Consider the following 26,399-nt stretch of genomic DNA (forward strand, 5'->3'; position numbering starts at 1 on the left):
TATGTCCACGCTATGTTCAGTTTGCAGGAGAGGAGATGATATTTAGCAGGACTTACTTGGTTTTCTGGCAGGAGGCAAGCATTGTCACAGGAAGGGATATGGATGTTTATTCATTTCCTGAGCTCTTGTGTCAGGAAACATCTCTTTCCTCCTTTTTAACCTGCCCTAGGTCCGACCCCACCTACAGAGATTCAACTTCTTTATCCAAATAGGCATATTGTTCATTTGCTGCTTTCATATCTTCCTTGTGAAATTAGAGATTTGTAAGCACCCAGCATACTGGTGGCAGACAAGAAGTGTTCAATGTACTAGAAAAGGAAAGATGCTACTGAAGTCTATTAGTTTCACCAGTTGAGTCCAGGTGTCTGTGGTTTGATAGTATTAAGTTAAAATGATTTCTGAAACATACAGAATAGGGATCCCTGGGTGGCGCAGCGGTTTAGCGCCTGCCTTTGGCCCAGGACGCGATCCTGGAGACCTGGGATCGAATCCCATGTCGGGCTCCCGGTGCATGGAGCCTGCTTCTCCCTCTGCCTATGTCTCTGCCTCTCTCTCTCTCTCTCTCTCTCTGTGTGTGTGTGTGTGTGTGACTATCATAAATAAATAAAAATTTAAAAAAAACTTTAAAAAATAAATAAGACATACAGAATAGAATCCCATTTTTATAAGATATATATGCACACACACACACATATCTCCATGGAAAATTATCTGGAAAGGTATATATGAAAATGAAAATGTTAATGTTTTGGGGGTGGTTGAATTTTAGGCAATTTTAATTTTTTTTAAGTCTTTTGTTTTTTCTACAATAAACATGTATTAGTTGTATAATTCCTAAAAAGAAATTTCAGGGGGTGCCTGGCTTGCTCAGTGAAGCATGTGACTCTTGATCTCAGGGTCCTTTGTTCAAAATCCTATGCTGGGCATGAAGCTTACTTTAAAAAATAAATAAATAAAAAGAAATTTCATCAGGGACTTTGTGCTGCTCAGATGAGGTGTGAATACCTTTCACTCCTTCAGAGTCACCTCTCCAGGAGAACATTATTTGCTTCCATGCCTGTCTTGGGTCCCCAGGCCACAGAGAGGTATGGTCACAGCCAGTCTTCTAGATTTTGGAGAAAATGGGCAGCGCTCTCTAAAGAGGGTCTAGATGGCATTCATGAGCAGGTCTGAGCATTTGTTGCTTTAGGAAGCTGCCCACCATGGGGACATCAGCTCAGGATCCAGGCCTCCAGCTCCTTGATGCAGAACTGCTCCTGCCGGGCCAGCACCTCATTGTTGAAAGTTGCACAAGGATGGCTTCCCCCATGATACAAGTCTTCATCCAACCACAGCCCAAACTGGCCACTAAAGAGAAGAGGAAAATCTTGGCATGACTCAACTCCTGGAGGTTGACCTTCCAGGTCTACACCACCAGCCTTTGGCTTCACCATGACCACAGCTCAGTTTTGTCTGTTTAATCTTCCTTTAAACCAATTTATCCAGATTATTGGGAACTCCACATGTTGGTCCCCCATAGGATTTGGAGCACTTTTTTTTTATAGTTAAGTGATTTCAATAAATATATACATTGGTGCAACCATCACCACAATCCAGTTTTAGAACATGTGGAACATTTTAAAGATGGCAATGCTTAACCGAAGGAGTGAATCTTCAGGCATGGACTCAGCCCAAAAACTACTTCAGAAAGCATCCACTCTAATCCCCTCATTTGATGGCAAACCAGGCTGGGGCTGGGAAGTGGGTTACTGCAAATCAGCAATGGCTGGTGTGTTCTGTGCCACACTGTCTCAGTAGAGGCTCTTCAGACAGCTGGGAGGGCAAGGAACTTGCCTGGTACTGCTTTCATCTTTGCCTTCAAGATAAGATTTATTCTGCCTGAATGTGGAGGTTTCACCAGTAGTAAGGCTAACTTTTTCTTCCTAACACACAGGCGCGCGTGCACGCACACACTTGCACCAGGTTCCTGGGCAGATGCCTGGCCTTCCTCCAGTGAGTGGTTTCCTGATCTAGCCTCCCATCCCTTGACTTGCCTCAGACAACCATGTGGAGGAATGCTGTTCTCCAAATCACATACATTCAGACAAAGCTGTCATCAACCTAAACACTTTGGAGGATAACCCCCTGCCCCCCTCCCTCACCCCCACCCCTCACTCCACCCCCCTCCTGTCGCTGCTGATGTTGAAGGGAGAAGCCTGGAAGTTTACCACCAGCCTCATCTGGGGCAGCCTAGCCCAGCATTTCCAGATGGGAGAGAGACCAGAACACAGACTACCCCGACTCCAGACTTGGGGAGGACGGAGCCACGCACCTGCCACTGCCCATCATCAGTGAATCCAAGTCTCCTTTCACAAAGAAAGAATTGCTTCCTGTCCACTTAAAGACCTGGGATGACAGAAAAAGCTGGGTTACCGGGTATGTCGTGCCCTTGCAGTCTGACTCCACACCACTGGGTGGCAGTGTGGTGGAGGGAAGGAAACATCCAGCTCCAAGCTCCACTGTCAGGAAGTACCCTGGCTCCTGATTCTGGAAATTTCTTCTGTCCTCCCCGGAGTTTACCTCCTCTTGCTTTCTAGTCTGAGTTCTCACAACCCCAAAGCCCCCCATGTTCTAGAAGTAGACCAGAACTCTCCGCAGCATCCTGCTTCCAAAGCTGGAGAGAGGAGAAGGTCCAGGTCAGGAGCTGGACCCTGATTCTGCCACAAGCTGTTTCCTCATCTCTCGCTGGAGCATGCCCATTTCCCTGTGCTGCCTCATACTCTGGTCCTTAGCAAATCTTGTGGCCCCACCCTAAAGAGACTCTCAGACTACCCTCATTCCTGCCCTGTCCATCTCCACTTGTGCTCACCCAGTCCCCACCACACTCACTCCTCGCTTGCTCACAGCCTCCTTATGCATCCCTGCTTCCCCTGTCACCTACCTGCCCACAGCCCCTCCCACACTGCAGTGTGACCTGCTCTGACCCCTGCTTTCCTCTGACCTCTCCCTCCTTGACCACTTCGCTACACTGGCCTTGTTATGCTTAGGACACCCAAAGCTATTTCCACTTTAGGACCTTCACAGTAGCTGATCCCTCTACTGAGAATACCCTTCCCCGCAGATCCTGAAATGGCCCACTTCTCATCTTTCAGCCTGAATGTCATCCCAGAGAAGCATCCTGGATCACCCTGTTTAAAGTAGCCCTTCCTCCTAGGCCTTGTTTCTTTTCCTCAGCATTTACCACTCTTTGAGAACTGTGTTCATATGCCAGCACTTCACTGCCTGTGCCTCTAACATGTAAGCTCTGGGGGCTGTGTTGGTTCCCAGCAATATTCCCAAGATATAATATAGATGTCTGTTGAATGAATAAATTATTCAAGAGTCATTCAGCTAATAAAAAATATTTTTAGAGGGCTACAAGAGTATAGCATAATTGCATTATTTTAGAGGGCTACAAGAGTATAGCATTATTGCCCGTAATCAGTTGTTTAAAAAAAATGCTATGGGGACCCAGGCGTCCCAACCATGGCGTTTTTAGCAAGAAAATAAGACTAATACAAAATTAGTCCTGGGCTCAGAAGAGATGAGATAATATTAACAAGTGACCATGAAAAGACAAAGCCATTCAATTCCTTCTCTACTTTCCTTGAAGAATGTGACCTTCAAACTTGAGGGAGTAAGATAAACGTTGCTGCTACAGAGACTCTGTTCATAGCACTGTTTGGAATCGTCCTCAAGGAGCAATTGGTAATTCCTGAAGAACACAAGAGGTGCCAAGAGACCAAAAATAGGCAAAGATCACTCAAATTAAAAAAAAAAAAAAAAAAGATTCCATAACAGGAAGTTGGGAAGACAGCCCCTGTAAAAATAATTCATTTCATTCAACTTTTTTTTTTTTTTTTTTTTTTTTTTTTAGCATTTAGTGCCAGTCACTGTTTTATGTACTGGGTAGAATGGTGAATTTAACAGACAAAAATTCCTGCCTTCGTGGGATTCCCATTCTAGTAGGTGGAGGTGGATAAGTTAAATAGTATGTTAGGAGGTGATAAGTGCTAAGTATAAAAAAGTAGAGAAGGACAAAAAGGATTCCCAAAGAATGGAATGTTGTCAATGTAAATTGGTTGGTCACAGATGGCCTCTCTGAGATGATGACATTTGAATAGAATCAGCAGTAGCACCGCCTTTAGCCCAGGGCCTGATCCTGGGGATCCAGGATCGAGTCCCATGTCAGGCTCCCTGCATGGAGCCTGCTTCTCCCTCTGCCTGTGTCTCTGTCTCTGTCTCTCTCTGTGTTTCTCTTATGAATAAATAAATAAAATCTTTAAAAAAGAATCCTAGGGATCCCTGGGTGGCGCAGCGGTTTAGCGCCTGCCTTTGGCCCAGGGCGCGATCCTGGAGACCCGGGATCGAATCCCACGTCGGGCTCTCGGTGCATGGAGCCTGCTTCTCCCTCTGCCTGTGTCTCTGCCTCTCTCTCTCTCTCACTGTGTGCCTATCATAAATAAATTAAAAAAAATAAAATAAAAAAAATAAAAAAGAATCCTAAAGGAGGTGAGACCTGAGCCATGGGATCCAGTGGAAGGCATTTGAGGCAGAACAGTGTATGCAAAGGTCCTGAGGCAGAAGCAGGCCTGCATGTTTCAGGACTGGCTCAGAGCTCATTGTAGCTAGAGGAGAGTGGGGGAAAGGAAAAATAGCAAGAAACAACATAAGAGGGATATGGAAGATGTAGGGCCTTGTAGGTTTATATTTTTTTAAAGATTTTTTTTATCAAAGATGGCATCAGCTGGGGGGTGGGGCCGGGCAGGATTGGGTGAAGAGAGGGAGAAGCAAGCTCCCTTCTGAACTGGGAGCCCAACATGGGGCAGGATCTCAGGACCCCAAGATCATGACAGGAACCCAAGGCAAATCCTTAACCAACTGAGCCACAGAGGTACCCTGGGCCTTGTAGGTTATTATAAAGACTGCCTGGGGCAGCCTGGGTGGCTCAGCGGTTTAGCACCTGCCTTCGGCACAGGTCCTGATCCTGGAGTCAAGGGATTGAGTCCCACGTCAGGCTCCCTGCATGGAGCCTGCTTCTCCCTCTGCCTGTGTCTCTGCCTCTCTCTCTCTCTCTCTCTCTCTCTCTCTCTCTCTCTCTCTCATTAATAATAAAAAAATTTTTGATTAAAAAAAATAAAGACTGGCCTAGTGCCTGGGTGGCTTAGCAGCAGTTGGATATCTGCCTTTGACTCAGGTCATGATATTAGGGTCCTGGAATCGAGTCCCATGTGGGGCTCCTTGCTCAGTGGGGTGTCTGCTTCTGTCTCTCCTTGCTTGTGCTCTCTCTCAAATAAATAAAATCTTAAAAAAAAAAAATACTGGCTTTTCTCCAAGAAAGGAAGCCATTGGCAGCTTGGAGCCAAGAAGTGACATGCTCTGACTTACCTTTTATCTATTTATTTTTAAAGATTTTGTTTATTTATGAGAGACACACACAGAGAGAGAGGCAGGCTCCATGCAGGGAGCATGATGCGGGACTCGATCCCAGGTCTCCAGGATCATGCCCTGAGCCAAAGGCAGATGCTCAATTGCTGAGCCACCCAGGCATCCCTGACTTACCTTTTAAGAGGAACACTAGCTATTGTGATGACTGAGGTGTAAGCAGGGAGACCTATTAGGCGGTTACAGCAGGAACAAGGACAAGTAGCAATGGTGGCTTGAACCAAGTGACAGCAAAGGACATGGTGAGAAGTGGTGACTTCTGGATATAGACAAAGGGCAGAGCCATTGGGGCCCATTGACAACTCAGGTGTGGGGTGTGATGGAGAGGAGTTAAAGACCCCAACATTTTTGGTCTCAGTGGTAGGAAAGTTGGAGGTGCCATTAACTTCATTGCGGAAAATGGCAAGACGGGCGGATTTTGTGGGGGAAGGTCAGGAGCTCAGGTTGGGACCTGGGAGGTTTAAAATGCCATGCTTGCAGTCCAAGTGGAAACAGGGTAGTAGTTGGATATATGTCTCGTGGGTTCCTGAATGGGCATTGTCTTCTTTTCAATTACTCCACCTTTGTGACATGCCCCAAGAAGACTGCTCCCTACGCCCTTCATCACCTGGTGATCTTGTTTGTCCATCAAGACCCAACTCAAGAAGCTCCTCCTCTAGGAAGTCTCCTTTGATCATCTCACCCCTTTTCATATAGGTGCTCCTCCTTGGGGTTGCTTCCACAGCACCTATAGCTCTATACTGTGATCATCTCTCTTCTGCGAGCCCAAGAGCATCTCCATCTGTCATTTAGAGAGGTAGTGTAGTGCTGTGGCCAAGTTCAAGTGCCGGGGCCTGTTTCTGCATCTCATTCTCCCCACTGACTAGCTGTGTGAGGTTAAGCAAGTTACTTAACTTCTCTGTGCTTCCGCCTCCTCAACTGTAAGATGGGGCTGATAATAGTATGTACCTCATAGGAATGTTGTCATGATTAAATGCGCTAATTTGTGGAAGTCTCAGAATAGTGCCTGGCGGGTGGTAAACTAGTACAGTTAGCTGCTACTATTTTTATGAGTCGTAAAAGTAGTGTGCTTCGTGCCAAGTGCTCAGTCGTTTATTCAATAAATAGCTCCGAGATGGAAAAGCTTTAGATGGGAGATGCTGGGGACTGTTCCCCTCCCTCCTTCAAAAGTCCTGCTCTCAAAAAAAAAAAAAAAGTCCTGCTCTCTGGCAGCAAGCACCATCTGACTCCCCCACTGTCTTGTCTCTGTCACCCACCCATCTCCATGTCACCAATCACCATGCATTAGAGGCTTGAGCTCTGGCTCACCATCCTTCCCTCCTTCCTAATTCCTGCCACTGTCCTTGGTGAATTTCACCACCCACACGGACCCATCCCCTGCCTGCCATCATCCTTTCCTTTTCCTTTTCCTTCTTTTTTTTTTTTTTTTTAAAGATTTTACTTATTTATTTATAAGAGACACACAGAGAGAGGGAGAGACACAGGCAGAGGGAGAAGCAGGCTCCCTGCAGGGAGGACGATGAGGAACTCGATCCCAGGACCCTGGGATCATGACCTGAGCAAAAGGCAGATGCTCAACCACTGAGCCACCCAGGTGCCCCCTATCCTTTCCTTTTCCAATCCAGGGGTGTTCTTACCCCCACCCCAGCCACTGGCTCTTGTGTTCACACCCGGGAATCTGTCCTTACCAGTCTGTTTCCAGTGTCCCTGTCTCATCTTATATTCCAACACATTGCTCAATGGGTGTCGTTATTGCAAGTCTCTGACCTCAAAGCCACCTCTCAACTGTTGTTATCATCTTCTTTTCATTGTCCTCCAGCCTCCCCGGCTCCCCTTCCCTACCTATGCAGACGTCAACCTCCGCTCCCCTCTGTCCCTCTGTCCAACCAGCTTGGCAAAAGCCCCAGTCACTCTCTCCCATGCCTGAACTCAAGGAGCCTAATGTAGCTGGAGGGACACGCGTGCCCAGGGGACTGGCTTGCCTTTAGACAGACCTCCAGGTGACCCTGTCCTTCTGTTTCTCTGATAGGCCTACCTCTCCACTCCCATGATGATTTGATACCTTTTCTCTGCTCAACCCTTACATTGTCTGCTCTGACCTCACTCTTAGCTGATGACCTCAGCCCATACTTCATAAGGCTGAAGTCACTGGATGTGTCTGTCTTTATTCTCCTACCTGTACACCCACAGATCTATTGGCACTTGGACAGACTTCTTGTCTGTACAGCCTGCATAGGGTGAGCCATACCCCTCTTCCTTTACAAACCAGTCTGTAGTTGCCAGGAACCTACTGAGCATTTTAAGAAATGAAGATGGGGGCGCCTGGGTGGCTCAGTGGTTGAGTGTCTGCCTTTGGCTCAGGTCGTGATCGTGGGGTCCTGGGATCGAGTCCCACATCGGGTTCCCCACGAGGAGTCTGCTTCTCCCTCTCCCTATGTCTCTGTCTCTGTGTCCCTCATGAATAAATAAATAAAATCTTAAAAAAAAAAAAAAAGAAATGAAGATGGGCCGGCCAAGGGGGATGTGTTGCCCACCACTGCCCTGTCATATTCCCTCTGTGGAAAGATGGAGGGATATGAGGCACCCCAACATGGGGAATAGAGCTAGGGGCCACTGGGACCTCAGGATCTTTGGTATAGCCCTCCTCCCCCCTCCCTAGAAGGCTGGGAATATCACCTTTAGCTGTGGGGCGAAGGAGAAGAGGAAGGTCTCTCCAGTACCATAGAAGCCTTTGCTGAGTCGAATAGCTGAAGAGGAGAAGGCCCCGAACATCTGGAAATAGAAGAATAGAAGAACTTGCTGTTGTAGCTGGAAGGGAGTGGATATCCTCTGGCAAACCTGCTCTCCAGGCTTAGTAATACAGACTCACCTAGAGGGGCACCCCGGGGGGTCTGGGACAGACCTGGGGCATAGGGAGGGCTGCATAGGCCCATCAATGTGTGTCCTTTCCCTTGACACTCCCCAAGGAAGAACTCTTGCTGGTGTCCTCCTACTTTTTCTTAAATATACTTCTTTTGTAAAAGTAATCCTTGTAGAAAGGTATTAGAAGTTATAGACAAGAAGAAAGAAACACTAAACCCTTTGCAATTCCCCCTTTGTTCCCGAGGGTAACTCTTCTTAATATATTTGTGCATTTCTTTCCAGCATCTTTAATGCCAGTGTATATATTCTTACACAGAAAACCAGATCCTATAGTACACCTGGGTTTGTAGGGTTTTTTTTTTCTTCAAGTTTTACTTATTTAAGTAATCTCTATACCCAAGATGGGGCTCAAACTCACGACCCTGAGATCAAGAGTCGCATGCTCTTCCAACTGAGCCAGCCAGGTGCCCTGTACATCTGTTTTGTAAGCTGCTTCCTCCCTTCACTTTTCTTTTTAAAAGTTCAAACATACAGAAAAGTAAAAGCACGGTACAGATAACCTCCTTGTAGACTCAAAACTGTAAATGTGTTCACCATATTTACTTTCTCTCTTCTTCTATTTTTTGCTGTTCTGTTGGAAAATAATTTGCAGATATTACAACCCTTTTACCCCTAAATAGTTCAACTCCTAAGAATGGGGATTTTCTCACGTATGATCACAATTCGACCATCTCACCTCAGAAAATTAACAGCAATTCCATAATATCTAATATCCAGTTCTTTTTTTCTTTAAGATTTTATTTATTTATTTATTCATGACAGACACAGAGAGAGAGAGGCAGAGACAGGCAGAGGGAGAAGCAGGCTCCATGCAGGGAGCCTGACATGGGACTTGATCCCAGGTCTCTAGGATCATGCCCTGGGCTGAAGGTGGTGTTAAACTGCTGGGCCACCAAGACTGCCCTAATATCCAGTTTTAATACATTTTCTCCATTGGCCCAAGAGTACCATTCATATCTAAAACAAGATATGTTTTATCTTAAAACAAGAGCTCGGGGCACCTGGCTCGCTCATTCAGTGGAGCTTGCAACTCTTGATCTTGGGTTGTGAGCTCAAGCCCCAAGCTGGGTATAGAGATTACTTAAGAAAATAAAAATAAAGTCTTAAATAAATAAAAACAAAAACTTAACACTTTTAATAGCTGTGGCTCTACATCATTTTTCTTAGCAGCCTTTGGCAATATTTCACTATGTAGCAGAACCATATTTCCCTCAGCCATTCTCTCGCTGTGGGGTAGTTGGTGGCTGCAGGTTTTCCCTCTTTTACAGAGTGTGGTGGGGCAGAGGCAGGATCACTGGGAGGCAGCCCTGGGGAGTAGGTTTTGGCCTAATATAAAGAGTAACATCCTCATAGTCAGCAACACTCTGCCAAGGAAGGGACTCCATCCTGAAGAAGTGAGCTCCCCGACCTTGAGGAGGACGGGCCTTGATCAGCATCTTGAAGATGGAGGGAGCTCCTGTCCACATGAGGTTCCTCAGGGACCCTTGAGATCTCTCCCAGCTCTAACACATTCCTCTCATGGAAGAGCAGTTGAAGCTAGCTGGCCCCTGTTCAGAGAGCCTGGGCCCCATTGGTGAGACCACATGGATTTGAGACAGCGCCCTCCCAAGGTCCCTGCTGTAAAAGGTGGGCGCTTCCTGGGGCTGCCTCCTCACTGGCTGGCTTTCACTCTTAGTCTCTCAGATCCGTTCTCCCACCAGCAGGGGAATGTTTTCAAAGCACAAATGGATCATTAAGGTGTAGTTGCCCCACATAAATTGTCTTCCCAGTTGACTATTTGCTTCCCCTCAGGCCCCACCTCCCTATTAGGCCTCTAGCTCCAAGAGGGCTGGAACCCCTTCTGTCTGACCTGGCTCTCATCCACGTCGAAGCTGGCACATGGAAGATGCATAGTATGTATACAAGTCCCTGAGGCTGCCCTGGGGCAGGGCCTGCTGCTGTGTGGTCAGGCACCCCCAGAGCCTCAGGTTGGGGCTGTGGCCCAGCTCACCTGACCATCCTGGTCCTTTAGCACCAGCAGCACCGGCCCGCTGTGGCCTTCCATCTGCCTGTACAAGCTCCGCAGGCTGAAGCCATCTCTCGATGTTCGGAAGGCCAGGCTCCAGAGATGTCCAGTGACTCTTGGGGGGAGGTGGAGGCTGAGCTAGGAATAGGGCTGGAGGTGAGCAAATGATCCTTGTCCCCCCACCCCATCCCTTGTTGCTTCCACTCTGTCCTCAGGGTGCCACAAAGAATGAGGTTGAATAGGCCACACTCACCCAGGCATGGTGCTTTATGGGTGGCAGAGGAGTTTACTGTTTCCAAGGGCCAGTTAGGAGCCCTCAGAGAGAGGGATTGTTAGTCCCATTTTACAATTGAGGAAAACAAGGCTCAGGGAGGTGAAGCAACTTGCCTAGAGTCCACACCGGGAGTAAGCAGCAGAGCCAGGATTTGAATCAAGGTCAGGTCTCCCTCAGGACTCTTTCCCCTTGATAACCTTGGTCCCTAGAGGCTGGAGAATAGATGAGGTGCTGAATCCCTACCCCTATTCCTCCCTACTTCATCCTTCCACCGCCACCATAGGTTTGGGATGTAGAAGGAATGAGCCTAGGGTGTCCCTGGACCTGGCTGGGGTAGGGAAGGAGCGGGGGACCCTTAGGCTCCTGGCACTGTGCTCCAACCTGCCTAATCTCCAAGGGTCCGAGAACCTGGCTGGCTTCTGCCAGCTGGGGCTCCACAGGATCTTCAGGAGCAGGAGCTGAGACTGAGGCTGGAGCTGGGGCTGTCTTCTCTTCCTCTTCCTCTTCCTCATCCTCACCCTTCTCTACAGATAAAGCATCTTCCACCTGACTGGGCTATGAAGATACAAAGAGGCCTGGTAAGTCGAGGCTCAAGGAGACACCAGTTCCCATGTCTCCAGAGCACAAGAGCCTGGGCTGCCTCATCACCCCCACTCAGACCCTTGCAACCACCAGCCCAGCCAGGGGAGGCTGGTGCCCTGACCGACAAGACCACCCTGGCCCCTGCCAGCTGGAAGTCACAGGTACCCATGCCCATCAGATGTGGCCATGGACTCTGTGGTTTGTCTGCCTGCCTGCTGTAGATCCAGAGTGGGTGCCAAGGATCAAGTTCTAAGCTCAGGGGCAGAAGAGAAGGGCAGGTGGCAGCCTGGCCCAGCCCTGAGAGCGGCAACTGTGTGCATCTGTACTTGAAACAATGATAATAATATCAATAATCATAACAATACCAACACCCATAGTGGCCAATGCTGATCAGCACACTCTTAACCAGGCCTGGCTGAGCGCTTGCTGTGCATGACCTCCCTGAATTTTCCCAAGAATCCTAAGAACATGCTCCTTACTATCCTTATTTTACAAAGAAAGAAAATGAGGGCCAGAGGCTTCTGTCAGTCAAGGGAGACAAGTGTGAAGCAGCTGAGAAAGCACATGCAGGTTTGTGTTAGATGTGTGATCGTCCATGTGAAGGTGTGTGTCGGCTTCAAATAGACTTGTGTTGGCAAAATCAATGTGAGAAGGTGTTGAGTAACTTTGTGTGTTTGCCTGTCAACGTGTTTATGAATGTGAGTTGGGATTGTATAAATATGTGTGTGTGTGTCAGGTGGATGTGTGTTGGTTTATGCCTTCATTCAGTTGAGCTTCCACTCTGTACCAGAATGTATGATAGAGGGTGTGTATGTGTGTGTACACGCGCCTGCACACAATGACTTGGAGACTTTTCATAAGGAGAGGCCTCCTAGAGAATGAGAAATGACTAGGACATTTCTTTCCTATTCTCCAGGTTCAAGCCTGAGAAGGGGGTCCTAGCTGAGTGGGGCTTCTGGATGGAGCTCCATCTGGCTGGAGACAGGCGTCTGTGCTCCATAGGGTCTCAGGACCAAGGGGTAAGGGGGCAAGGCCCCAGGTTCCTGAACCTGAACTTGAACTCCAGGTCAGCTGGAGAGGGACTTGGAAGGGGAACAAATCACCCATCTATGTCCAATCCTACCCACCCCCCACCCCCCACCACCAGAGATCTAGCCTACTCCACCCTTGCTGGCTTGTCCCCCAGCCCAAGTTGGGCCCCTTACCAGCCGAGTGTAACGCCAACGGAGACCTTTCATTCTGTCTGAGCCCGGTGGCTGTCAGTGAGAGTCCTCAGCCCTCCCAGGGGAGGAAGCACTGCTGGTGAGGCCTAGAGATGAGAGGGAGAGGCCTGGGGCACACCCTGCTAGTGCCAGGCCACCCAGCTGCCCTTTGCTCTCTCTCCTGTCACTCCCAAGACTAATCATCACTGGGTAGGTCTGTGATGTCAGCTACCCTCAGCATTCAAGGCCTCACCTGGAGTTAGCAACTAACACATATTAATCATACATAGTAAATTCTAGCTGTGATTCCTTTCCATCTCCCTGCCCTTCTGGCAGCTTGGCCTAGGGATTCTGGCCCTTTGGGCAGATGCCTAAGCTCCAGGCTGGGGATCTGGAGCCTCTGGTTCTCTCTCTGACCTTGGATAACTCCCTTGTACCCTTGGGCTTCAGTTTTTCCACATGAAACATGTTAGACCAGATCATCTCAGAGTCTCAGAGGCCCTCACAGTACTCACTGCCGGCAATTCAGTTCCCTCTCAAAGCCAGCAAGTGTATTATAACAGAATTTTAAAAGGAGCCAAGACTAAACCAAAAGAACAACACATAAACAACAGCTCCATTTAAAAAAAATAATCTTCCTTTTTCTAATTTAAAAAGGCATGTATATGACAGAAATTTTGAGAAATCAAAAAAAATTGAGAAATCTAGAAAAGAATAAAGATACAAAAATATTCATAATTTCATCCCTCAGAGATAAACTCTCAACCCTTAAGTATATTTTTCCAGTTTTTTTCATTTATCATATATATACACACATATACTTTTATGTATAGTTTTAAAAAGTACCTTTCCACTTAAAAATGAGAATTCTCCAGTGACATTCAGCACCCTTTGAACATGTGATTTCTAATGGCTACATATTGTTTCCTCATAGGATATATCATTTATTCCTCAACTGTTGGACATTTTGTGTGTTTCTAATTCTCTGTGATTATAAGCAAAATTGTAATGAAATTCCCTGTTCATAAATCTGATTATATCCTTTATGATAAATTTCAAAAGTTGAATGCTGGATCAAACATCATACACAGGGTGCCTGGGGGGCTCAGCCAGGTAAATATCTGCCTTCAGCTCAGGTCATGGACTTGGGGTCCTGGGATGGAGTCCCATGTAGGGCTCCCTGCTCAATGAGGAGCCTGTTTCTCTCTCCCTCTGCCCCTCCCCCCAGCTCCTGCTCTCTCTAGCTCTGCCTTTCTTTCAAATAAATAAATAAAATCTTTAAAAAGGTGGGGCCATACACATAGTTCTTTTTTTTTTTTAAGTAATATTTATACCCGGGGATCCCTGGGTGGCGCAGTGGTGTGGCGCCTGCCTTTGGCCCAGGGCGCGATCCTGGAGACCTGGGATCGAATCCCACATCGGGCTTCCGGTGCATGGAGCCTGCTTCTCCCTCTGCCTGTGTCTCTGCCTCTCTCTCTCTCTCTGTGACTATCATAAATAAATAAAAAATTTTTAAAAAAAAGTAATATTTATACCCAACATGGGGCTCTATCTCATGATTCCAGAATCAAGTGTTGCATGTTCCACTGACTGAGCCAGGCAATCACCCCCTCATAGTTCTTTCTTTCTTTCTTTCTTTCTTTCTTTTTTTCTTTCTTTTTTTTCTTTCTTTCTTTCTTTCTTTCTTTCTTTCTTTCTTTCTTTCTTTCTTTCTTTCTTAGATTTTATCTATTTATTTGAGAGAGAGAGAGAGAGAGAGCACAGGGAGGGGAAGGAGAGAGACAAGCAGATTTCCCCCTGAGTGGGGAGCCTGACATGAGGCTCAGTCCCAGGACCCTGAGACCATGACCTGAGCCAAAGTCAGATGCTTAACCGACTGAGCCACATAGGTGCCCCCATAATTCTTGATAATGTTTCCAACAAGGCTTCCCAGGGCTTAAAGCTGACCCATCTCAATTTATCTTTAGGGAATCTTAGGGTAATATTTCTGAGCACCAAGTTTTATGACCTTAAATTACAGATAAGGAAATTACTGTTCTGAGAGTGGAAGAAACTTATCACAGCCACACTAGTATAACACAGTAGTTACAAGCACAGGCTCTGGGTTTCCTAGGTGGCTCAGTTGGTTGTGTGTCTGCCTTCAGCTCAGATCACAATCTGGAAGTCCCCGGATCAAGTCCTAAGTCTTGCTTGGCCCGGAATCTGCTTCTCTCTCTGCCCCTGCCCTGCTTGTGTGCATGCCCTCTCTTTCTCTCTCAAATAAATAAATAAAATCTTAAAAATCAAAAACTAGTACAAGCTCTGGAGTCAGGGAGTTCAAATCCTGATTATACCACTTCCTTGCTATGTGACACTGGGCAGTTACCTAACATCTCTGTGCTTCATCCTCCTCTTCTGTAAAATACTAATAACCACCTAATAGGGCTGTTGTAAGAGTGAAAGAAGATAATGCCTGGGATGCCTGGATGGCTCAGTCAGTTAGGTGTCCAGCTCTTGGTTTCAGCTCAGGTCATGATTTCATGGCTCGTGGATGGAACCCCACATTGGGCTCCCCACTCAGCTGGGAATCTGCCTGAAGATTCTCACCCTCTGCCCCTCCCCCTATTTGTGCACATGCTCTCTCTCAAATAAATAAATCTTAAAAAAAAAAAAAAGGATAATGCCTGAAGAACTAGGATGCTAAGTCCAGCCTCCATTCTTCTGCTATCAATTCGATGAGATAACCCACAGTGCCTGGTGTTCAGTGAGTGTTGGGGAAATGATCGTGCTTATTGCTATTCCCCCAACACCACCTCTGAAAAATTCAGGACTTAAATACCTGACACTTAAATACCCACTCAGTCTCCACCTGGGCTCCTCTGGACAGATGGTCTCTTGGTCACTTAGTAGGGAGAAGAAGTAGCTCAGTGGGGAAGAAAAAGGCAGGAATGGGAAAAATGTTCTTGCCTTGCACAGCCTTGGCTTCTGGCAACCTCCCCCAGCCTGTCCAGCCAGATGGTTCCTTACCGTATCTCCCAGGCTCTCCAGAGAGAGCCACTTCCAGAACCAACTCTTCCACCTGGCAGTCTGTCCGAAGCAGCTTTAGCTTTGCACCCTGGTCCCCTGGCAGTGGCTGGCACCTCTGCCCCAGCCAGGCTCCAGGCGCTCCTCCCCGGCTCTTATACCTGCCCAGAGGGCGTCTGGCCTTGGCCTTATGCCCACTCCCGTTCCAGCTGGGAAGCCTGGCAGGGATTATTGTCCATCAGAAACTCAAATCCCATAAATATACACAAACAAGACCTTGTTACCCTCTGACCTCCAGCTCGGCTCCCACCAGTCCAAAGAGATGGAGGACACTGAACTTCTTGGCTCTTGGACTCCTCTCACCACAGCTACCAGGTACCACCTGGAGCCTGGAGCCCACCATTAGGAACCTTTCTTTATCAGGTACAGATGCTACAGGAAAAGGCAATGCCGTGGGATTCTCCATCAATCACTCCATACTACAGGGGAAGCCCGAGGCTGGGAGGCAGAGAGAAGCCATCCTGCTCTGCCCTGGCTTGTTTCCCCTCTCTCAGATTGGGTGATGACTCTCTCCTCACTGGCCTGTTGTGACAGTATGTGAGATCACGCACAGGAAGTCCAGTGTTTGGCACACAGTAGGCACTTCGTCCACGGGGGTGTGTTGGGAGGATACTTTTCTGTCCCTGACTCAAAACAAAATAGGATTCAGTGAATGCTGTGTTGTCAAATCACAGATCCTCAAGTTGGAAGGGGCGTCAGCTAATCCCAGAACAAGCAGTCTCCACCTAGGCCAGTGCCCACTGGAGAATACATCCACCAAGTTGTCTCCTGGCCTCTGCTGGGTGGGTAGACCCCTTGTCTCGGGAGGCCTGCCTCATTCTCACACAACTGAAAGACACCCTCTCTGTTGAGCTTTGTGTTGAGGACCTGAGTCCCAGATATTCTAAGTCCAGGTCTCTTTGGCGATGCCCCCTCCAGGAAGGGTGGGATACAGAAAAGCCTTGTATTATGGGGAAAACAGGCAAGCAAATGGCCCTGTTGCCACCTCAAACAGGGCTGTTGCAATATGTGTTTGAATTGTAAACGGTTCAGGGGTCATACATACCTGGCCCTTTTTCCAAACTTATTTCTCTCAGGCTCAAGACCTGAACCACTGGGCACTTTGAGAAGCCAGTGAGATTTGCTTTGCTGTCCCATTCTTTGTTCTCGTGTCCAGGAAAACCCAGAATATGACCTGTCAGGAACACCAATCCAATAATAGGGCCCCTAAAAGCTCCCATGATGGGATTCTAGGCGCCAGAGTGCCAGACATCCCAGCTCTGGCTCAAAGCTCGCCTTCTCCTTTCTTTTCCAGACCACACGCCGCCTCTCTCAGAACTCCAATATTATTGCCAGGAAACAATTTGAATGTCCAATAAAAAGGGGAAAGGTTAAGTGATTCTTGGAACATCCATTCTGTGGATTATTTCTAAGTATTAAAAGTGATGCTTGCAAAGAGTTTATAAATGCATGGGAAATGCTTCTGCCCTTCTGGTAGATGGAAAGAGGACATAAAATCCTAGGCACCTCACAGTTTCAGCTGTATGAAATACACTTGACTAGAGTCCTTTCTAGAAAACACCCCATGCCTGCTGGGTGGACTGGCTTCACCTCCCCCCATGTCCTGGGAAATCTAAGTTCTGTTCTCTGAGATTTGAAGTCTTTGCCCTCCTTGGTCTCCTCACTCTCACCTGAGAAAACAGAAGCCATCAGCAGCAGCCCCCTCACCCTCCCGACAGAAGCCCCTACATCTCCTCCATGGCTCCCCCTCTCTCCCCCCCTTTTTTAAAGATTGTATTTATTCATGAGAGACACAGAGAGAGGCAGAGACATAAGCAGAGGGAGGAGCAGGTTCCCTGCAGGGAGCCCGATGTGGGACTTGATCCCAGGACCCCGGGATCACACCCTGAGCTGAAGGCAGAAGCTCAACCACTGAGCCACCCAGGTACCCCCTCCTCCATGCCTTCCATCCTTCCTCCAGGATGATGGAGGTAAGGCCCCTGCTCCCTTCAAAAGCCAAGCCCTCATCTCTTGATCCCTCTTTGTCTCCTTCTCTGTCTCTCTCCCTCTCTCTCCACAGGATGGTCCCCATCCCAACTGCTCCATTTCTCTTTTTTCTGCACTCCACCTCCACAGCCTGCTCACTCTTCAGTGCACTCCCTTTGACTTCTGTCCTCACCACCCCAGCCTCCTAGTGGTGCTAGGCAGGGGGCACTTTTCTGCCCTCCTCTTCCTGCAGCGTCTCCACTGCCAGACCCCTGACCCAGGGATGCCTCCCACTTCATTCAGCCTCCTGACCTCCCTGCAACGCATCGCTGTGTATTCTCTCCTACCTTACTGGGTGCTCTCTCTCAATCTCCTGTTGGTGGCTTTTCCTTTTAAGTCACTTTCTAGAATCAGGACTTCTTAACTTCCTGCTTGTGGACCAGTTTCTCTTTTCTCTATAGATGCTCTCCCAATATGACCTCACCTGGTCACGAGGATTTAAATATGCTTGAATGCTGATGACTCTTCAGGACTCCAGACCAAATAGAGTGATCTGTTTAAAATACATATTAAAAAACAAAAACAAAAAACCCACTCACAAATTAGATTATGTCATGCCCCTGCTTAAGGGCTCCAATTGCTTGTTGCTGCATCAAGAATAAAGCCCCTGCCCAGGGCATGCCTTGGCTTCACTCCAGCTTTAACTTGTCCTTTAACTTTCCATCACTCATCAAGTCCCAGTCACACCGACCTTCTCACTTCCTTCAACATCTATCAAGCTTATTCTGCCTCAGAGATTTGCCCTTGCTGTTCCCTCTGCCTGAAATTCTCTTACTTTTTTTTTTAAGATTTTATTTATTTATTCATGAGAGATACACAGAGAGAGGCAGAGGGAGAAGCAGGCTCCCCATGGGGAGCCCGATGCGGAACTCGATCCCAGGACTCCGGGACCATGACCTGAGCCGAAGGCAGACGCTCAATCACTGAGCCACCCAGGCGTCCCTACTTTGGGTCTTTGAATAACTCAATTTGTATGTATACATATTAAAAAAATATTTTAAAAATTTTAATTTTTAAGTGGGCTCCATGCTCAACGTGGGACTTGAACTCACAAAACCCTGATCTTACATGTTGCACGCTTTACTGACTGAGGCAACTGGGTGCCCCTGAATAACTCAGTTTATTTATTTTAATCTTATAGGGCTTTAAAAAAAACACTATAAGTTTATTTATTTTTAATAACTCAGTTTAAATGCCACCTCCTCAGTGAGGCCTCCCTGACTATACTATTTAAAGCAGGGTCCCCTACTAATTCCTCTAATTCTCCCTCAGCCAGTGGTTTGTTTCTTTCATGATTTGTATAATGAAAAAGGAAAAAACACCCTTTAGTTTAAAAAAATCACCTCCTCTTTGAAGCTTTCCAGGATTTAGTCTTCATTCAGTTTTCATCATGGTGGTCAATTTAGCAGCTTGAATGGGAGGAAATTAACTGTTTTTCCACTGAGTAATTGGCATCATTTCTTACAATCTGATATAAAATTCTTATAATCATTGTATGCTTCATTCCTTCTTGAGTAGAGCTTTATATTTTTGTAATTTTTAAAAAAAGATTTTATTTAATTATTCATGAAAGACACAGAGAGAATGGTAGAGGCATAGGCAGAGGGAGAAGCAGGCTTCTCGCAGGGAGCCCCATGCAGGACTTGATCCCTGATATCACATCCTAAGCGAAAGGCAGATGCTCGATTGCTGAGCCACCCAGGTGTTCCTTGAGTGGAGCTTTAGATAGCATACACCGTGTGCGTGAGCTGGACATCACCCATCAGTGCAGCACAACAGACTTTGAAACTGGATGTCCCTGGGTTCCAATCAGTCTCAGCTCTGCCGCTTCCAAGCTGTGTGACCTTGGACAAGCATTCCAGTTATCCATTGCTGTGTAACAAACTAACCCAAAACTTAGTGGCTTAAAACAACAATATTTATTTTGCAGTTTGGGACAGCTCATTTCTGCTCTACTTGGCATCATCTGGGACAGTGCCAAAGCCGGGGGGCTGAATCATCTGAAGGTCCACTCTCTCACATGTCCGGTGGTTAGCAGGGACCAGAGCTGGAGTTGTTGACTGGAACACCTTTACTAACCTCTCTGTGAGGCCTGGGCTTCCTCCCAACATGGGGCCTGGGTTCCAGGGTGAGTGGATTAAGAGAGAAAGAGAGTGTGAGCTCAGGAGAGCACTGAGTAGCTTTTTATGGGCTAACCTTGGAAGTTACAGCATCACTTTTGCCACTCTCTATTGCTTGAGGCAGTCACAAAGGCCTACTCAGGTTCAAGGGGAGGGGATATAGATCCCCTTGCTCAACTGGAAGAGTGTCAATGCCACACCGTAAAAAGGGTGATTGGGATGGGCTGTATGTTGCTGTGCCTCTCTTTGGAAAATGCAGTCAGCCACAAGAAACTGAAACACAGAGAAGGCAAACCATTTCTGAGAACTCTATAGCATCTCTGTGCCAGAAAAGGACCACCCTACAAGAAATGGAGGCATCCGAGCTGGAAGGACTCTGTCATCTGTTGCATCAGACTAGACCAAATGGGGACTCTGAGGTCCAGGAGCTGGGAAGGCCTGCTCTGGCCCTTGCCCTGTGCTACACACCACCAGCTTGTTTGTGATGAATCTACAGTGGCCCATCTCCCCCCTATACTGCGTGCTCCATGAGGTCAGGAATGCACCAATGACAAGTCCACTTATTGTCCTACCTGGTGCCTATGGACTAGGTGAGGGGACAGTCAGGGCAAACAGGGGAGGTGGTGCCTTGCCGGGGAGTGGTGGGAATGTCTAAAGAAGCCTTTGTGGAGAACTTGCTAAGGGGCCCTGCTCCATGTGGCTCTGTGGAACCACCTGGAGGAAACACCTGAGGGTGGAGGGGGCACTCACACACCTGGACACACCTGGATCAGGGTGAAGCCACGTCTCAGGTGAGAAGGCATACCCCCGTATTCCCCACTGTGAAGGAGGTGGGATAGAAATTAAGAAGCAGACCTGGTGTCAACTGAGTGTCAAGAGCAGGAGGAGGCGGAGAAACAGGATGCGGGGGTGGGTGGGTTGGATGCGGGGGGGCGGGGGGTCGGCGGAAGAGAAAGGAGAAATCGGCTGGTGGAGGAAAAGGAGGGGAGGCAGGAACCGGGAAAAGAAGAGACTGCAGGGGGTAAACATAACCCTGCCCCCTCCCCAGGTGGCAAGGAGGTGCCACCCGGAGAATGGGTGCCCACCCGTGGGGCAGCCAAGGGCTTAAAACGGGCTCTGCCCAGCGGTGGCTCGGTGAGGGAGAGTAGCTTCAAGGAGCAGCGGAGTGGACCGAGGCGGGAAGGTGTGGCAGACTCGGGAAAGCCCACAACAGAGCCAGAAGCACGGCCCTGGAGGGAAGGAGCGGAAACCACCAGAGCCAGGGCTCGGGGGTTGTCTGGGGTTGCCCCGGGGAGGGAACGTGCGGGGATCAGGACAATTGCCTTCGGTCTGTGCCAGCCCCCACCGGGGTCAGAACCTACTCCCAGAGCGTCGCCGGGCTCACAATGGGACGCCTCCATTTTAGCTATGCAGAGCCAGCAACCGGGTCGGGGTTGGAGCTGTAGTGCCCGAGGTTCCGGCAGGTTAAGGTGCGCAGAGTTGGGCATGCACCCAGGGCTCCCCGGTCCGCAGGCCCGTGAGAGGGAGGCCGAGGCAGAAGAACCAGAGCGCGTCACGGCGCTGTGGGGTTGGGTTCCATCCGCGCTCGGCCCCGACGCTGGGCTAACCGCGTGCTCCCTCGGCTTCAGTTTACGCATCTGTACTATGGGATGATCGGGCTCGCCTGGCAAGGTTAAGGGGGGCGGAGTTCGCGCACGCTCCGCACGGCCGCGAGGGGCGAGGCGCCGGCGGTGTATATGGATGCTGGCTCCTGCGGTCTGAGGGCGGCTCGGCCTCCGCCCGGGAGTCCCCTCGCTCGCCGCTCCCGGGGCCCCTGCCCGGGCGCTGGGCGCAGGGGCGCGTCGGCCGGGTTCGTCCCCCGGGCGGGCGGGGGCGGCGGCGGCGGCGGCGGCGGCGGCTGCGGCGGAGCGGCGGCGGCGGCGGGAGCCCGGGCCGCGGCAGCCCCGGCCCGCCTGACCCTCGAGGGGGTCGCTGTTGCCTCGCAGATCCCTCCCTCGCTCGCAGCCTGCGTCCCTCCCTGCCGCTCCCGCCGCGTCCGCCTTTTGTTCGCGGAGCCGCGCGCCCCCGAGCCGAGGCGGCGGGGCGGGGAGCTGGCGGGGCTGCGCGGGGGGCGGGCCGCGCCGGGCGGAGCCGGGGCCGGGGCCGGGGCCGGGGCCGGAGCCGGGGCCGGGGCCCGGGCCGCAGCCGGACTCGGAGCCCGAGCGAGCGAGCGGCGCGCGGGCAGCCGGGGCCCCGGCGCACTCCGGGGGCGCGGCGAGGCCGAGGGGGCGGGCGCCGGGCGGAGCCGGAGCCGCAGCCGGGGCGCCTGGAGGCGGGCGGGCCGCTCTCTCCGAGCGCAGGGCGGCGGAGAGGCGGCGCGGCGGGGGTCCGGGCCGGAGCCCAGCACCGCGGCTGAGCTGGGCCGGGAGGGGCCGCGGCCCGGGCGGTCGGAGCGGCGCCGGGACCCTCCCCAGGGGCGCGGAGGCCGGGCGGGCCCGGGCCATGCGCGCCGCTCGCTGAGGCCGAGGGAGGCCGCGATGGAGGTGCCGGCGGGGGAGCCCCCGGCCCGGGGCTGCGGCCCCCCGCCCGCGCCCGCGCCCGCCCCCGCCCCGGAGAGGAAGAAGAGCCACCGCGCGCCGTCGCCGGCCCGGCCCAAGGACGTGGCCGGCTGGTCTCTGGCCAAGGGCCGCCGCGGCCCAGGCCCGGGCGCCGCCGCCGCCGGCAGCGCCGCGTCCTCCGCGCGGCCAGACAAGAAGGGGCGCGCAGCGGCGCCCGGGGCGCGGAGCGCGGGGACGCGGGTGGCCGGGGTCCGCTCCGGGGTGCGCGCCAAGGGCCGCCCGCGCCCCGGCACCGGGCCGCGCCCGCCGCCCCCGCCGCCCAGCCTCACCGACAGCAGCTCGGAGGTGTCGGACTGCGCGTCGGAGGAGGCGCGCCTGCTGGGCCTGGAGCTGGCGCTGAGCAGCGACGCCGAGTCGGCGGCCGGGGGCCCGGCGGGGGCTCGCCCGGGGCAGCCGCCCCAGCCCGCGCCGCCCGCGCAGCAGCCCCCGCGGCCGCCCGCCTCCCCGGAGGAGCCGTCGGTGGCCGCGTCGTCGGTGGGCAGCAGCCGCCTGCCCCTCAGCGCCTCGCTGGCCTTCTCCGACCTCACCGAGGAGATGCTGGACTGCGGGCCCGGCGGCTTCGTGCGGGAGCTGGAGGAGCTGCGCTCGGAGAACGACTATCTCAAGGTGGGGGCGCCGAGGGGGGTAGGGGAGGCGCGGGAGGCGCCCGACTGAAGGAGCGCGGAAGGGGGGCCGCAGTCCCCGGGGACCACCCCGAGGTCGGCCTGGGGCTCCCACGCATCCTGCCTCCGTTTTTATTTGGGAAACCGCCTCCCGAGGAGGCACTGGCCAAAGGGCCCTAATTTTGGAGGGAGGGAGTCTTGGGAAGACTGCTTGGGAGGGTGCCAGGATGCATTACTTGGGATGGGGTGGGGGTGGGCAGTGAGGGCTGCACCCCCTGTCCTTCACCTTCCTAGAACCCCCACCCCCAGGCCCGAGGCCAGGCCTCTGGTTGCTGTCTTTTCCCTAACCGGTATCCGTGTGCACTTGTGCCAGGGAAACCCAGCGGCCCCTGCCCAGGGGAGGCCCCGACACTATCCTGAGTGCTTCGCCTGGTGCAGGCCTGTCCCTGCCTGCCTTTCAGGGCGGGTCCTGTTTGAAAGCATGACATCTGGGAACATCCCCTTGGCTAGAGTCCGACTTCCGTCCAGTCTAACGGTCCCACAGCCTGGGAGGATGATGTCGTGGGAGAACTGGTTCAGAGGCAGCTTCCGAAATCCCAGGATGTTGTCTTCTGCCCTGTACACACAGCAGTCCCTCCGGCCCCTCCTGGCCCGTTGCCTTGTCCTTCCCATGTTCCCGGTGAGAGGAGGGAAGCCGTCCGTCTGAAAGGGGCATTGCGTCTGGGCATCTTGGGGCCCTGAGAGCTTCCCAGGAGAGCACACGAGCCTTGCCTTCACCCTCTCAGCGGACATGAGCACCTACTGGGTACCGGCCAGTCTCTGCCCGTGGTCTGTCAGTGTTTGGGTGCTGGCCTTGGCTGGGGACACGGAAAGAAAGCCTCACAGGCTCCACCACCCCTGGCTGGGCATGGTTTTTGAAGAGGCCGAAATGTTACCTACTACTCTTGTCAGTTGATGGCCTGGCACACCCAGAGTACCCTGGCCAGGAGCCACAGAATTCACATCACTGTGCTGATTTATGTCTGCCCGGCAACACTTAGCTTTGCACTGTAGCTCTTCTGGCTAGATAGGTTTCTCTCTCGTTAGACTTTTGGGGTCTTGCTCAACAGTGTCTCTCCCTCCTGATTTTCCCCCTAGGATCTCCCATCCAGCATGTGTTCAGTAAATGCTTCTAGAATAAAAGGACAAAGTCCGTCTGAAATCAGCATAATCCACTCCTTTAGCCTCTAATCTTTCCCCAAGTCGGGTCCCCGCTTCCTCCTCTGTTAGAGATGGTTGGGTGAGTCTTCCCAAAGGCCCCTGTTCACTGTTGATAGCTGAAGGCTCCGTCAGCACTCACAGTCTTCAGAAGGCCACGGTGAGGAGAGGACAAGCGAAGGGTGGGTAGAAGGACGGAGACAAACCAGAAAGAGGCCTGGCCCTGCCCCCTGACTGTTTCTGGCCCTGCCCACCTGAGCTGTGCTGAACTCAGACCTCCTGGCCAGCACTGTTTGTGCCATGGGCACGTGGAGCTTTGCTTCAAGGTCTCCTCATGCATCAGCAACCCCCGTGGGCTCCTGTCCACTCCAGGAAGTCATCAGGGCCAGCTGTGGCTGTTAAGATGGATAGCAATCCCAGAAGGCAAGGGAGCAAGAGATTGAGCCCAAGGTCTCCCAGGGGCCAAGGCATGTCTGGGTACATCCCACTGCCTGGGCTGGGCCTGGACCACATTTCCAACTCTCATTCAGCACCTCAGGCTTCACATGCAGGCCTCAGGCCACGAGTGGATCTGGGGTCTGGCTTCCTGGCTATGTGGCCTTGGGAAAGTGACTTACTGTCTACAGGCCTCAGTTTCCTCTTTATAAAGAGGCACAGCACACTTCCTCCAGCCTTATGGGTTAAAGATGATGTGTGTAAACACCACAAGAGTGCCTGGCATGGAGTGCCTCAGATGAGATGAGGATGGTTGCAATCACCGCTGCTCTCCAGCGGTATGGAGAGCATCCATCATGTTCTTTGTGGGCTCTGTGGGCGGCACGATATCCTCCTCCCCCCCTGAAGCAGGCCTGACTCTTTCTTCTGGCCTCTCATTCATTCTTTCACCATTTATTTAGTACCTACTGTGTACCAGGCATTAGTGCAGATCCGAGATACAACTGTGGACAAGGATGAAGTGTCTCTATTCATGAAGCTCTGAGTCTAGTGGGGGAGACTGGGATTTAACAATAGTGGTATAATAAATCACAGCACAGATCAGGATAAGGGTGGAGAAGGATACAGTGTGCCAAGAGTGCACGAAGGTGGGGCAGTGGGTGTTTAGGGAGGCCATGGCCCGAAGGATGAGATGTAGCCAGCTGAATAGAAGCTGGGGTAAGAACATTCCAGGCTGAGGGAAATGGGAAAAAGCTTGTTGATGTAGAGGGACAGCATGGAGACTGGAGAGAGGAAGGAGGTTGGATAGAGAGGTGAGTGGGGCCGGACTGTGCAGTCCTCGCTGTGTACACACAGGTCGCTCCCTGAATTTCTCTGGAGCTTTGTTTGACCCAGCCACCAATCTCACAGAGGTGAGGTGAAAATCCAGAGATTGGGGATGTGGACTGTAAAGTATAGGGTCTGTTACAGGAGGTGATTTGTCCATTCTACAGATGGGTGAGCTGCGCCCAGAGAGAGGAAGGGACTTGCTCTGGGTCCCTGAGCCAGTTCTCCAGACAGCCAGGGCTTGGAGTAAGAATGTCATACACTCTTGATGTGTTTCCTGCCCCTCTGGGCCTCTTTGCTTCCAAGAAGCAGTAACTGAGTTACCAGGCGAAGGACTCCAGATCCCCAGGGTGTCCCCTGTAGGTTTCGTGCTACCTGGGTGGAGTCTTAAGTGCAGGGGGCCCTGCTTGGGTTCATCTCCCAGTGGTGGGGGCACTGGGAACTGTCAGCTAGGGAAGGAAGACCTCACAGGTGGTGGCAGGTCTCCTGTTGCATGAGGCCTGTCCCGGGGCCCAAGTAGGGAAAGAACACATGGGGCAGCTGCCTCCTAATCAGAGATAGGAGCTGCTACAGATAAGGGAGTGAGCTCACTGTCACTTGAGTTGTTCAGGCAGAGGCTGGATGACCTTGCATGTTTGGACGAAGATGAAGGGTTTGTGGAAAGTGGCTTATAAACTGTACAAAATGGTGGTGGTTATGATTAGAAGGAAGATTCAGGGAGAGATTTATGTGGTGGCTACAATTGAGTTGTCTGACCTCAGGATCCCTTCCAGCCAAGGAAGCCTGAAGATTATGAATTTTGGAGGTTCCATGGTTCTAAGATGCAGCTTTAGCCGCAGAGCAGACACTTGACTGCATTTGACCTTCAAAGCCCTGGTGGTCTCAGGTCTTCCAGCTGCCCATCAACATGACCCATGTGCCATGTAGTGGGGACATGCAGGGAACCTATCAGAGTGTAGATGGAAAATCTGAGAGTTGGAGCCCAAAGACCTGACTCTGCCATTTACTGTGTGGCCATGGGCAAGTCACTTGGCCTCTCTGAGCTACTTTTTTCATCTATATAATGAAGATGATGGAACCTACCTGG

The 26,399-nt window shown here is 51.2% G+C and overlaps 2 protein-coding genes across 4 annotated transcripts in view; one reads left to right on the forward strand and one right to left on the reverse strand.

Moving 5' to 3' along the window:
• Positions 1-8: 8 nt before the first annotated feature.
• TLDC2 (TBC/LysM-associated domain containing 2) lies at positions 9-18,990 on the reverse strand. Of its 3 annotated transcripts, none has more exons than XM_055306218.1 (7): positions 18,880-18,990; positions 12,452-12,555; positions 11,046-11,219; positions 10,376-10,528; positions 8,140-8,235; positions 2,312-2,385; positions 9-1,347 (listed from the first exon to the last, which is right to left on the reverse strand). In XM_055306218.1, the coding sequence occupies exons 2-7, from the start codon at positions 12,482-12,484 to the stop codon at positions 1,212-1,214; spliced, it is 666 nt and encodes a 221-aa protein (XP_055162193.1). In that variant the 5' UTR covers positions 12,485-12,555; positions 18,880-18,990; the 3' UTR covers positions 9-1,211. The 3 variants fall into 3 exon arrangements, with proteins under 3 accessions (XP_055162193.1, XP_055162201.1, XP_055162188.1); XM_055306226.1 differs by lacking the exon at positions 18,880-18,990 and adding an exon at positions 15,455-15,565 and having other exon boundaries at positions 11,073-11,219; XM_055306213.1 differs by lacking the exon at positions 18,880-18,990 and adding an exon at positions 15,455-15,565.
• Positions 18,991-21,898: 2,908 nt separating this feature from the next.
• Positions 21,899-26,399, forward strand: part of SOGA1 (suppressor of glucose, autophagy associated 1) — a 73,810-nt gene continuing 69,309 nt past the window's right edge. The window contains exon 1 of the mRNA XM_055300315.1: positions 21,899-22,859. Within this exon, the coding sequence (XP_055156290.1) occupies positions 22,173-22,859 (687 nt within the window). The 5' untranslated portion in view covers positions 21,899-22,172. The remainder of the gene's footprint in view (positions 22,860-26,399) is intronic.

The sequence above is a fragment of the Nyctereutes procyonoides genome, unplaced genomic scaffold (genome assembly GCF_905146905.1).
Source record: "Nyctereutes procyonoides isolate TBG_1078 unplaced genomic scaffold, NYPRO_anot_genome, whole genome shotgun sequence".
Classification (NCBI taxonomy): domain Eukaryota; kingdom Metazoa; phylum Chordata; class Mammalia; order Carnivora; family Canidae; genus Nyctereutes; species Nyctereutes procyonoides.

What these genes read in the sequence shown, in the direction of transcription:
- TLDC2 (XM_055306218.1), bottom strand. Translation starts at nt 12,484, where the DNA reads ATGAAAGGTCTCCGTTGGCGTTACACTCGGCTG. An exon ending in GACCCTTGGAGATTAGGCAG is followed by an intron (nt 10,529 to 11,045) that starts GTTGGAGCACAG and finishes CCCTATTCCTAG; the next exon opens with CTCAGCCTCCACCTCCCCCC. An exon ending in CCTTCGCCCCACAGCTAAAG is followed by an intron (nt 2,386 to 8,139) that starts GTGATATTCCCA and finishes CTGTCATCCCAG; the next exon opens with GTCTTTAAGTGGACAGGAAG.